This window comes from Salmo salar, chromosome ssa10 (assembly GCF_905237065.1).
Source record: "Salmo salar chromosome ssa10, Ssal_v3.1, whole genome shotgun sequence".
In the NCBI taxonomy this organism is placed as follows: domain Eukaryota; kingdom Metazoa; phylum Chordata; class Actinopteri; order Salmoniformes; family Salmonidae; genus Salmo; species Salmo salar.
The window spans coordinates 124,184,512-124,199,867 of record NC_059451.1 but is presented as its reverse complement, the minus strand read 5'-3'; the positions used below and the strand labels follow the sequence as shown (position 1 = coordinate 124,199,867).

At 37.2% G+C, this 15,356-nt stretch overlaps 1 protein-coding gene across 1 annotated transcript in view; it reads left to right on the top strand.

Moving 5' to 3' along the window:
• The window catches only part of LOC123724533 (synaptotagmin-7-like), a 149,729-nt gene extending 134,698 nt beyond the window's left edge, over nucleotides 1-15,031 (top strand). The window contains exon 3 of the mRNA XM_045688695.1: nucleotides 14,761-15,031. Within this exon, the coding sequence (XP_045544651.1) occupies nucleotides 14,761-14,847 (87 nt within the window). The 3' untranslated portion in view covers nucleotides 14,848-15,031. The remainder of the gene's footprint in view (nucleotides 1-14,760) is intronic.
• The last annotated feature ends 325 nt before the right edge of the window (nucleotides 15,032-15,356 follow it).

The window sequence follows — 15,356 nt, the reverse complement described above, 5'->3', positions numbered from 1 at the left end:
GTGTGTATGTCGTTGTGTGATGGTGTGTATGTCGTTGTGTGATGGTGTGTGTGTCGTTGTGTGATGGTGTGTATGTCGTTGTGTGATGGTGTGTATGTCGTTGTGTGATGGTGTGTGTGTCGTTGTGTGATGGTGTGTGTGTCGTTGTGTGATGGTGTGTATGTCGTTGTGTGATGGTGTGTATGTCGTTGTGTGATGGTGTGTATGTCATTGTGTGATGGTGTGTATGTCGTTGTGTGATGGTGTGTATGTCGTTGTGTGATGGTGTGTATGTCGTTGTGTGATGGTGTGTATGTCGTTGTGTGATGGTGTGTGTGTCGTTGTGTGATGGTGTGTGTGTCGTTGTGTGATGGTGTGTGTGTCGTTGTGTGATGGTGTGTATGTCGTTGTGTGATGGTGTGTGTGTCGTTGTGTGATGGTGTGTGTGTCGTTGTGTGATGGTGTGTGTGTCGTTGTGTGATGGTGTGTATGTCGTTGTGTGATGGTGTGTGTGTCGTTGTGTGATGGTGTGTGTGTCGTTGTGTGATGGTGTGTGTGTCGTTGTGTGATGGTGTGTGTGTCGTTGTGTGATGGTGTGTATGTCGTTGTGTGATGGTGTGTATGTCGTTGTGTGATGGTGTGTATGTCGTTGTGTGATGGTGTGTATGTCGTTGTGTGATGGTGTGTGTGTCGTTGTGTGATGGTGTGTGTGTCGTTGTGTGATGGTGTGTATGTCGTTGTGTGATGGTGTGTATGTCGTTGTGTGATGGTGTGTGTGTCGTTGTGTGATGGTGTGTATGTCGTTGTGTGATGGTGTGTATGTCGTTGTGTGATGGTGTGTATGTCGTTGTGTGATGGTGTGTATGTCGTTGTGTGATGGTGTGTATGTCGTTGTGTGATGGTGTGTATGTCGTTGTGTGATGGTGTGTATGTCGTTGTGTGATGGTGTGTATGTCGGTGTGGTTTTATGTTTTGTTGGAAGTTGTTTTTGTCTCCCCTGTGTTCTGAATGTCACTGAAATGTTATTTTGGTAGTATTTTCTTCGGTATCATGAATGCATCTTCCACTTGCTTAGGAAGCCTGTAAACTGTACATGTTTGACTGATGGACTATGGCGTGGTCATGCTTCTAGCGAATTCCGTACGAACACTGGCACAAAACTCGCAGTCGCATAGGTCACTCGACATGCTCCTAAACTGAACTCTGATGCTGATGACCTGACCTTGTTCTCAAATTTAGCCTTCTCCTGTCAAGAGCACTTAATCAGAGCCATATAAAGGCCTGCTGTCAGTGCTGGAGTGTAGTAGCTAACCCAACCAAGCCAGAACTCAACCAAGCCAGAACTCAACCAAGCCCCTCCAGACCTCTACTACAGGAGGCTATACACCTAGAGGAGGAGAGGAGAGGAGAGGAGAGGAGAGGAGAGGAGAGGAGAGGAGAGGAGAGGAGAGGAGAGGAGAGGAGAGGAGAGGAGAGTTGACGAGAACCCATGGATTACAGGCAATATCCACACTGAGCTAACGGCTAGAGCTGCTGCTTTCAAGGAGCGGGACATTAATCCAGACATTAATCCCGTTATGCCCTCCGATGAACCATCAAACAGGCAAAGCATCAATACAGGACAAAGATCGAATCCTACTACATCGGCTCTAACACTTGTTGGATGTGGCAGAGCTTGCGAACTATCACGGATTACACATGGAACCCCCACCCCCGTGAGCTGCCCAGTGATGCGAGCCTACCAGGGGAGCTAAATGCTTTCTATGCTCGCTTCGAGGAAAGCAACACTGAACCATGCTTGAGAGCACCAGCTGTTCCGGACAACTGCGTGATCACGCTGTCCGTAGCCGATATAAGACTTTTAAAGAGGTCAACATTCACAAGGCCGCAGGGCCAGACGGATTACCAGGACGTGTACTCAGAGCATGTGCTGACCAACTGGCATGTTTCTTCACTGACATTTTCAACCTCTCCCTGACCCGGTCTGTAATACCTACATGCTTCAAGCAGACCACTATAGTTCCCTGTGCCCAAGATTGCCAAGGTAACCTATCTTAAATGACTATCGCCGTGTAGCATTCACATCTGTAGCCATGAACTATTTTGAAAGGCTTGTCATGGCTCACATCAACACCATCATCCCAGACACCCTGTACGCTTACCTCCCCAACAGATCCCCAGATGATGCAATCTCTATTGCACTCCACAATACCCTTTACCACCTGGACAAAAGGAACCCCAACGTGAGAATGCTGTTCATTGACTACAGCTCAGCATTCAACAATATAGTTCCCTATAGGTCAATACTAGGCTAAGGTCCCTGGGACTGAACACCTCCCTCTGCAACTGGACTTTCTGACGGGGCGGACCGAGGTGTAGAGGGTAGGCAACAACACATCTGCCACGCTGATCCTCAACACGGGAGCCCCCTCGGGGGTGCGTGCTTAATCCCCTCCTGTATTCCCTGTTCACCCACGACTGCGTGGCCAATCACGACTCCAACACCATCATTAAGTTTGCCAACAACACGACGGTGGTAGGCCTGATCACCGACGACGATGAGACAGCCGTTGGGGAGAAGGTCAGAGACCTGGCAGGCTGGTGCCAGAAACAATCAATCAAGTGTATTTGTAAAGCCTTTTTTTACATCAGCCGATGTCACACAGTGCTGTACAGAAACCCAGCTTAAAACCCCAAACAGCAAGCAATGCAGATGTGGAAGCACGATGGCTAGGAAACTGAAACCGAGGAAGAAACCTAGAGAGGAACCAGGCTATGAGGGGTGGCCAGTCCTCTTCTGGCTGTGCTGGGTGGAGATTATAATAGAACATGGCCAAGATGTTGAAATGTTCATAAATGACCAGCATGGTCAAATAATAATAATCATAGTGGTTGTAGAGGGTGCAACAGGTCAGCACCTCAGGAGTAAATGTCAGTTGGCTTTTCATAGCCGATCATTGAGAGTATCTCTATCGCTCCTGCTGTCTCTAGAGAGTTGAAAACAGCATGTCTGGGACAGGTAGCATGTCCAGTGAACAGGTCAGGGTTCTATAGCTGCAGGCAGAACAGTTGAAACTGGAGCAGCAGCACGTCCAGGTGGACTGGGGACAGCAAGGAGTCATCAGGCCAGGTAGTCCTGAGGCATGGTCCTAGGGCTCAGGTCCTCCGAGAGAAGAGAGAATTAGAGGGAGCATACTTAAATTCACACAGGACACCAGATAAGACGGGAGAAATACTCCAGATATAACAGACTGATCCTAGCCCCCCGACACATAAACTACTGCAGCATAAATACTGGAGGCTGAGACAGGAGGGGTCGGGATATCCCCGGACAGGGCCAACAAGGCAGGATATGACACCTCCCACTTTAACAAAGCACTGCCCCCACACCACTAGAGGGATATCTTCAAGCACCAACTTACTATCCTGAGACAAGGCCGAGTATAGCCCACGAAGATCTCCCAAACACGGCACGAACCCGAGGCGGGGCACCAACCCGGACAGGAAGATCACGTCAGTGACTCAACCCACTCAAGTGACGCACCCCTCCTAGGGACGGCATGAAAGAGCACCATAAGCCAGTGACTCAGCCCTTGTAATAGGGTTAGAGGCAGACAATCCCAGTGGAGAGAGGGGAACCAGCCAGGCAGAGACAGCAAGGGCGGTTCATTGCTCCAGGGCCTTTCTGTTCACCTTCACACTCCTGGGCCAGACTACACTCAATCATAGGACCTACTGAAGAGATGAGTCTAGAGGGATATCAACAGATAACTAACTTACTATCCTCTATAAATACAGTCCACTATACTGTAAATACAGTCTACTATACTGTAAATACAGTCCACTCCTTTATAAATACAGTCTACAGTACTATACACAGAGTATACTATACTATAAATACAGTCCACTATACTGTAAATACAGTCAACTATACTATAAATACAGTCTACTATACTGTAAATACAGTCTACTATACTATAAATACAGTCTACAGTACTATAAATACAGTCCACTATACTGTAAATACAGTCTACTATACTATACACACAGTCTACTATACTATAAATACATTCCACTCCTTTATAAATACAGTCTACAGTACTATACACACAGTATACTATACTATAAATATAGTCTACTATACTGTAAATATAGTCCACTATACTGTAAATACAGTCCACTATACTGTAAATACAGTCCACTATACTGTAAATACAGTCCACTATACTGTAAATTCACTCCAAAATACTGTACATACAGTCCACTATACTATAAATACAGTCCACTATACTATAAATACAGTCCACTATACTGTAAATACAGTCCACTATACTGTAAATACAGTCCACTATACTATAAATACAGTCTACTATACTGTAAATAGTCTACTATACTATACACACAGTATACTATACTATAAATACAGTCTACTATACTGTAAATACAGTCCACTCCTTTATAAATACAGTCTACAGTACTATACACAGAGTATACTATACTATAAATACAGTCCACTATACTGTAAATACAGTCCACTATACTATAAATACAGTCCACTATACTATATACTATAAATTCAGTCCACTATACTATAAATACAGTCCACTATACTATAAATACAGTCCACTATACTATAAATACAGTCCACTATACTGTAAATACAGTCCACTATACTGTAAATACAGTCCACTATACTATAAATACAGTCCACTATACTATAAATACTGTCCACTATACTATAAATACAGTCCACTATACTGTAAATACAGTCCACTATATTATAAATACAGTCCACTATACTGTAAATACAGTCCACTATACTGTAAATACAGTCCACTATACTGTAAATACAGTCAACTATACTATAACTACAGTCTACTATACTGTAAATACAGTCTACTATACTATAAATACAGTCTACAGTACTATAAATACAGTCCACTATACTGTAAATACAGTCTACTATACTATACACACAGTCTGCTATACTATAAATACAGTCCACTCCTTTATAAATACAGTCTACAGTACTATACACACACTATACTATACTATAAATACAGTCTATTATACTGTAAATACAGTCCACTATACTGTAAATACAGTCCACTATACTGTAAATACAGTCCACTATACTATAAATACAGTCCACTATACTGTAAATACAGTCCAAAATACTGTAAATACAGTCCACTATACAATAAATACAGTCCACTATACTATAAATACAGTCCACTATACTGTAAATACAGTCCACTATACTATAAATACAGTCTACTATACTGTAAATAGTCTACTATACTATAAATACAGTCTACAGTACTATACACACAGTATACTATACTATAAATACAGTCTACTATAATGTAAATACAGTCCACTCCTTTATAAATACAGTCTACAGTACTATACACACAGTATACTATAAATACAGTCCACTATACTGTAAATACAGTCCACTATACTGTAAATACAGTCCACTATACTATATACTATAAATACAGTCCACTATACTGTAAATACAGTCCAAAATACTGTAAATACAGTCCACTATACTGTAAATACAGTCCACTATACTATAAATACAGTCTACTATACTGTAAATAGTCTACTATACTATAAATACAGTCTACAGTACTATACACACAGTATACTATACTATAAATACAGTCTACTATAATGTAAATACAGTCTACAGTACTATACACACAGTATACTATAAATACAGTCCACTATACTGTAAATACAGTCCACCATACTGTAAATACAGTCCACTATACTATAAATACAGTCCACTATACTATATACTATAAATACAGTCCACTATACTGTAAATACAGTCTACTATACTATAAATACAGTCCACTATACTATAAATACAGTCCACTATACTGTAAATACAGTCCACTATACTATAAATACAGTCTACTATACTATAAATACAGGCCACTATATTATAAATAGTCCACTATACTGTAAATACAGTCTACTATACTGTAAATACAGTCCACTATACTGTAAATACAGTATACTATACTGTAAATACAGTCCACTATACTGTAAATACAGTCCACTATACTGTAAATACAGTCCACTATACTGTAAATACAGTATACTATACTGTAAATACAGTCCACTATACTGTAAATACAGTCCACTATATTATAAATACAGTCCACTATACTGTAAATACAGTCCACTATACTGTAAATATTGTCCACTATATTATAAATACAGTCCACTATACTGTAAATACAGTCCACTATACTGTAAATACAGTCCACTATACTGTAAATACAGTCCACTATACTGTAAATATTGTACACTATATTATAAATACAGTCCACTATACTGTAAATACAGTCCACTATACTGTAAATACAGTCCACTATACTGTAAATACAGTCTACTATACTATAAATACAGTCTACAGTACTATAAATACAGTCCACTATACTGTAAATACAGTCTACTATACTATACACACAGTCTACTATACTATAAATACAGTCCACTCCTTTATAAATACAGTCTACAGTACTATACACACAGTATACTATACTATAAATACAGTCTACTATACTGTAAATACAGTCCACTATACTGTAAATACAGTCCACTATACTGTAAATACAGTCCACTATACTATAAATACAGTCCACTACACTGTAAATACAGTCCAAAATACTGTAAATACAGTCCACTATACTATAAATACAGTCCACTATACTATAAATACAGTCCACTATACTGTAAATACAGTCCACTATACTATAAATACAGTCTACTATACTGTAAATAGTCTACTATACTATAAATACAGTCTACAGTACTATAAATACAGTCCACTATAGTGTAAATACAGTCCACTCCTTTATAAATACAGTCTACAGTACTATACACACAGTATACTATACTATAAATACAGTCTACTATATTGTAAATACAGTCCACTCCTTTATAAATACAGTCTACAGTACTATACACAGAGTATACTATACCATAAATACAGTCCACTATACTGTAAATACAGTCCACTATACTATAAATACAGTCCACTATACTATATACTATAAATTCAGTCCACTATACTATAAATACAGTCCACTATACTATAAATACAGTCCACTGTACTATAAATACAGTCCACTATACTGTAAATACAGTCCACTATACTGTAAATACAGTCCACTATACTATAAATACAGTCCACTTTACTATAAATACTGTCCACTATACTATAAATACAGTCCACTATACTGTAAATACAGTCCACTATACTGTAAATACAGTCAACTATACTATAACTACAGTCTACTATACTGTAAATACAGTCTACTATACTATAAATACAGTCTACAGTACTATAAATACAGTCCACTATACTGTAAATACAGTCTACTATACTATACACACAGTCTGCTATACTATAAATACAGTCCACTCCTTTATAAATACAGTCTACAGTACTATACACACACTATACTATACTATAAATACAGTCTATTATACTGTAAATACAGTCCACTATACTGTAAATACAGTCCACTATACTGTAAATACAGTCCACTATACTATAAATACAGTCCACTATACTGTAAATACAGTCCAAAATACTGTAAATACAGTCCACTATACAATAAATACAGTCCACTATACTATAAATACAGTCCACTATACTGTAAATACAGTCCACTATACTATAAATACAGTCTACTATACTGTAAATAGTCTACTATACTATAAATACAGTCTACAGTACTATACACACAGTATACTATACTATAAATACAGTCTACTATAATGTAAATACAGTCCACTCCTTTATAAATACAGTCTACAGTACTATACACACAGTATACTATAAATACAGTCCACTATACTGTAAATACAGTCCACTATACTGTAAATACAGTCCACTTTACTATAAATACAGTCCACTATACTATATACTATAAATACAGTCCACTATATTATAAATAGTCCACTATACTGTAAATACAGTCTACTATACTGTAAATACAGTCCACTATACTGTAAATACAGTATACTATAATGTAAATACAGTCCACTATAATGTAAATACAGTCCACTATACTGTAAATACAGTCCACTATACTGTAAATACAGTATACTATACTGTAAATACAGTCCACTATACTGTAAATACAGTCCACTATATTATAAATACAGTCCACTATACTGTAAATACAGTCCACTATACTGTAAATATTGTCCACTATATTATAAATACAGTCCACTATACTGTAAATACAGTCCACTATACTGTAAATACAGTCCACTATACTGTAAATATTGTCCACTATATTATAAATACAGTCCACTATACTGTAAATACAGTCCAAAATACTGTAAATACAGTCCACTATACAATAAATACAGTCCACTATACTATAAATACAGTCCACTATACTGTAAATACAGTCCACTATACTATAAATACAGTCTACTATACTGTAAATAGTCTACTATACTATAAATACAGTCTACAGTACTATACACACAGTATACTATACTATAAATACAGTCTACTATAATGTAAATACAGTCCACTCCTTTATAAATACAGTCTACAGTACTATACACACAGTATACTATAAATACAGTCCACTATACTGTAAATACAGTCCACTATACTGTAAATACAGTCTACTATACTATACACACAGTCTACTATACTATACACACAGTCTACTATACTATAAATACAGTCCACTCCTTTATAAATACAGTCTACAGTACTATACACACAGTATACTATACTATAAATACAGTCTACTATACTGTAAATACAGTCCACTATACTGTAAATACAGTCCACTATACTATAAATACAATCCACTATACTGTAAATACAGTCCAAAATACTGTAAATACAGTCCACTATACTATAAATACAGTCCACTATACTATAAATACAGTCCACTATACTGTAAATACAGTCCACTATACTATAAATACAGTCTACAGTACTATAAATACAGTCCACTATAGTGTAAATACAGTCCACTCCTTTATAAATACAGTCTACAGTACTATACACACAGTATACTATACTATAAATACAGTCTACTATACTGTAAATACAGTCCACTCCTTTATAAATACAGTCTACAGTACTATACACAGAGTATACTATACTATAAATACAGTCCACTATACTGTAAATACAGTCCACTATACTATAAATACAGTCCACTATACTATATACTATAAATTCAGTCCACTATACTATAAATACAGTCCACTATACTATAAATACAGTCCACTATACTATAAATACAGTCCACTATACTGTAAATACAGTCCACTATACTGTAAATACAGTCCACTATACTATAAATACAGTCCACTATACTATAAATACTGTCCACTATACTATAAATACAGTCCACTATACTGTAAATACAGTCCACTATATTATAAATACAGTCAACTATACTGTAAATACAGTCCACTATACTGTAAATACAGTCCACTATACTGTAAATACAGTCAACTATACTATAACTACAGTCTACTATACTGTAAATACAGTCTACTATACTATAAATACAGTCTACAGTACTATAAATACAGTCCACTATACTGTAAATACAGTCTACTATACTATACACACAGTCTGCTATACTATAAATACAGTCCACTCCTTTATAAATACAGTCTACAGTACTATACTCACACTATACTATACTATAAATACAGTCTATTATACTGTAAATACAGTCCACTATACTGTAAATACAGTCCACTATACTGTAAATACAGTCCACTATACTATAAATACAGTCCACTATACTGTAAATACAGTCCAAAATACTGTAAATACAGTCCACTATACAATAAATACAGTCCACTATACTATAAATACAGTCCACTATACTGTAAATACAGTCCACTATACTATAAATACAGTCTACTACACTGTAAATAGTCTACTATACTATAAATACAGTCTACAGTACTATACACACAGTATACTATACTATAAATACAGTCTACTATAATGTAAATACAGTCCACTCCTTTATAAATACAGTCTACAGTACTATACACACAGTATACTATAAATACAGTCCACTATACTGTAAATACAGTCCACTATACTGTAAATACAGTCCACTATACTATATACTATAAATACAGTCCACAATACTGTGAATACAGTCTACTATACTATAAATACAGTCCACTATACTATAAATACAGTCCACTATACTATAAATACAGTCCACTATACTGTAAATACAGTCCACTATACTATAAATACAGTCCACTATACTGTAAATACAGTCCACTATACTATAAATACAGTCCACTATACTATAAATACAGTCCACTATATTATAAATAGTCCACTATACTGTAAATACAGTCTACTATACTATAAATACAGTCCACTATACTATAAATACAGTCCACTATATTATAAATAGTCCACTATAGTGTAAATACAGTCCACTATACTGTAAATACAGTATACTATACTGTAAATACAGTCCACTATAATGTAAATACAGTCCACTATACTGTAAATACAGTCCACTATATTATAAATACAGTCCACTATACTGTAAATACAGTCCACTATAATGTAAATATTGTCCACTATATTATAAATACAGTCCACTATACTGTAAATACAGTCCACTATACTGTAAATACAGTCCACTATACTGTAAATATTGTCCACTATATTATAAATACAGTCCACTATACTGTAAATACAGTCCACTATACTGTAAATACAGTCCACTATACTGTAAATACAGTCTATTATACTATAAATACAGTCTACAGTACTAGAAATACAGTCCACTATACTGTAAATACAGTCTACTATACTATAAATACAGTCCACTCCTTTATAAATACAGTCCACAGTACTATACACACAGTATACTATACTATAAATACAGTCTACTATACTGTAAATACAGTCCACTATACTGTAAATACAGTCCACTATACTGTAAATACAGTCCACTATACTATAAATACAGTCCACTATACTGTAAATACAGTCCAAAATACTGTAAATACAGTCCACTATACTATAAATACAGTCCACTATACTATAAATACAGTCCACTATACTGTAAATACAGTCCACTCCTTTATAAATACAGTCTACAGTACTATACAAACAGTATACTATACTATAAATACAGTCTACTATAGTGTAAATACAGTCCACTCTTTTATAAATACAGTCTACAGTACTATACACACAGTATACTATACTATAAATACAGTCCACTATACTGTAAATACAGTCCACTATACTGTAAATACAGTTCACTATACTATAAATACAGTCCACTATACTATATACTATAAATACAGTCCACTATACTGTAAATACAGTCTACTATACTATAAATACAGTCCACTATACTATAAATACAGTCCACTATACTGTAAATACAGTCCACTATACTGTAAATACAGTCCACTATATTATAAATACAGTCCACTATACTATAAATACAGTCCACTATACTGTAAATACAGTCCACTATACTATAAATACAGTCCACTATACTATAAATACAGTCCACTATACTATATACTATAAATACAGTCCACTATACTATAAATACAAACCACTATACTGTAAATACAGTCCACTATACTATAAATACAGTCTACTATACTATAAATACAGTCCACTATACTGTAAATACAGTCCACTATACTATAAATACAGTCCACTATACTATAAATACAGTCCACTATACTGTAAATACAGTCCACTATACTGTAAATACAGTATACTATACTGTAAATACAGTCCACTATACTGTAAATACAGTCCACTATATTATAAATACAGTCTACTATACTGTAAATACAGTCCACTATACTGTAAATATTGTCCACTATATTATAAATACAGTCTACTATACTGTAAATACAGTCTACTATACTATAAATACAGTCTACAGTACTATAAATACAGTCCACTATACTGTAAATACAGTCTACTATACTATAAATACAGTCTACAGTACTATAAATACAGTCCACTATACTGTAAATACAGTCTACTATACTATACACACAGTCTACTATGCTATAAATACAGTCCACTCCTTTATAAATACAGTCTACAGTACGATACACACAGTATACTATACTATAAATACAGTCTACTATACTGTAAATACAGTCCACTATACTGTAAATACAGTCCACTATACTGTAAATACAATCTACTATACTGTAAATACAGTCCACTCCTTTATAAATACAGTCTACAGTACTATACACACAGTATACTATAAATACAGTCCACTATACTGTAAATACAGTCCACTATACTGTAAATACAGTCCACTCCTTTATAAATACAGTCTACAGTACTATACACACAGTATACTATACTATAAATACAGTCCACTCCTTTATAAATACAGTCTACAGTACGATACACACAGTATACTATACTATAAATACAGTCTACTATACTGTAAATACAGTCCACTATACTGTAAATACAGTCCACTATACTGTAAATACAGTCTACTATACTGTAAATACAGTCCACTCCTTTATAAATACAGTCTACAGTACTATACACACAGTATACTATAAATACAGTCCACTATACTGTAAATACAGTCCACTATACTGTAAATACAGTCCACTCCTTTATAAATACAGTCTACAGTACTATACACACAGTATACTATACTATAAATACAGTCCACTATACTGTAAATACAGTCCACTATACTATAAATACAGTCCACTATACTGTAAATACAGTCTACTATACTATAAATACAGTCCACTATACTATATACTATAAATACAGTCCACTATACTGTAAATACAGTCCACTATACTGTAAATACAGTCCACTATACTATAAATACAGTCCACTATACTGTAAATACAGTCCACTATACTGTAAATACAGTCCACTATACTATAAATACAGTCCACTATACTATAAATACAGTCTACTATACTGTAAATACTTTCTACTATACTGTAAATACAGTCCACTATACTGTAAATACAGTCCACTATACTATAAATACAGTCCACTATACTGTAAATACAGTCCACTATACTGTAAATACAGTCAACTATACTATAACTACAGTCTACTATACTGTAAATACAGTCCACTATACTATAAATACAGTCCACTATACTGTAAATACAGTCCACTATACTGTAAATACAGTATACTATACTGTAAATACAGTCCACTTACTGTAAATACAGTCCACTATACTATAAATACAGTCAGATGGTCTGATGGTCTGGTGGTCAGATGGTCTGGTGGTCTGATGGTCTGGTGGTCTGGTGGTCTGATGGTCTGGTGGTCTGGTGGTCTGTTGGTCTGGTGGTCTGGTGGTCTGGTGGTCTGATGGTCTGTTGGTCTGGTGGTCTGGTGGTCTGGTGGTCTGATGGTCTGGTGGTCTGATGGTCTGGTGGTCTGGTGGTCTGATGGTCTGGTGGTCTGTTGGTCTGATGGTCTGGTGGTCTGGTGGTCTGATTGTCTGGTGGTCTGGTGGTCTGATGGTCTGGTGGTCTGATGGTCTGGTGGTCTGATGGTCTGGTGGTCTGGTGGTCTGGTGGTCTGATGGTCTGGTGGTCTGATGGTCTGTTGGTCTGATGGTCTGGTGGTCTGATGGTCTGATGGTCTGGTGGTCTGATGGTCTGTTGGTCTGATGGTCTGGTGGTCTGGTGGTCTGATGGTCTGGTGGTCTGGTGGTCTGATGGTCTGATTGTCTGATGGTCTGGTGGTCTGGTGGTCTGGTGGTCTGTTGGTCTGGTGGTCTGGTGGTCTGGTGGTCTGATGGTCTGGTGGTCTGATGGTCTGGTGGTCTGGTGGTCTGATGGTCTGATGGTCTGATGGTCTGGTGGTCTGATGGTCTGGTGGTCTGGTGGTCTGGTGGTCTGATGGTCTGGTGGTCTGATGGTCTGATTGTCTTGTGGTCTGGTGGTCTGGTGGTCTGGTGGTCTGATGGTCTGGTGGTCTGTTGGTCTGGTGGTCTGGTGGTCTGATGGTCTGGTGGTCTGGTGGTCTGATGGTCTGGTGGTCTGGTGGTCTGGTGGTCTGATGGTCTGGTGGTCTGGTGGTCTGGTGGTCTGATGGTCTGGTGGTCTGGTGGTCTGATGGTCTGGTGGTCTGATGGTCTGTTGGTGTGATGATCTGGTGGTCTGGTGGTCTGATGGTCTGGTGGTCTGGTGGTCTGATGGTCTGGTGGTCTGGTGGTCTGATGGTCTGGTGGTCTGATGGTCTGATGGTCTGTTGGTCTGGTGGTCTGATGGTCTGGTGGTCTGATGGTGTTAACAGGCAGTTCCATGTAAAGGGCAGGTCAGTTTGTGATCATCAAAAAGGAACAAAATGAGGCTCCTCTTTCACATTTGATTTGATTTGATTTGGATGAGCAGTCAGTCAGAGACCTTCAGGTAGGCGACGCTCTACCCTGAGATAATTGGATCGTGTGTGTGTGTGTGTGTGTGGGTGCGAGCTCAACTCAGGAAATGAAAGGATAGGCAGTTACACTCAAATTTAGTAGAACACAAAGACAGATTACAGAGGGCAGATCTCTGCTAACCACTAACATGTTGCCTCTCCTCTCCTCTCCTCTCCTCTCCTCTCCTCTCCTCTCCTCTCCTCTCCTCTCCTCTCCTCTCCTCTCCTCTCCTCTCTTCTCTTCTCTTCTCCTCTCCTCTCCTACCCTCCTCTTCCTTCCCCTCCTCTCCTCCTCTTTCCTCCCATTTCTCCTACTCAAGGGGAAGAGGAATAAGCCAGGACTGAAGTTAGCTGGTACTCCAGAGGCGGGTCGTGGGCGTGGAGGAGAGGAGAAAGACATCAAGTAGGTCCCTCTCTGTAGGCTGCATAGGAACATCTGGTTTGTGGGGCCCAAACAATAACAACAATAACAACAACATCCACTTCTAACCCTTTAAATCCTCTAACATTAAAATGACGCTATTAGGACTGGTACAAAGCCATTCAGGTAACAGCCAACAACCAACTGAAGTGAGTAATGGAGAATATGACGCTTTAGTAAAACTGTTTGGTGAGATGAAGCTCTCAGAATAAAGACCGTCACACACTCCATATATCAACTCCGTGTAATTTATAAAGTATTCGTTTATGTTGGTAAATACCCATTAAATGAATTAATTACATTCCTGGGAGTTTATATATGGAGTGTGTGTGACTTTCTTTATTTTGATAGTTTATAGTTTATTTCGCCGTTAATCAGCACATCGGAGAAAACCGATACCAGTGGGACACAGTCCCAAATGTTTATACGGCATTTAATCATTCATTATTTTACCTGTGACTAGTGTAATTTCGTCAAGGAAATTACAAAACACTG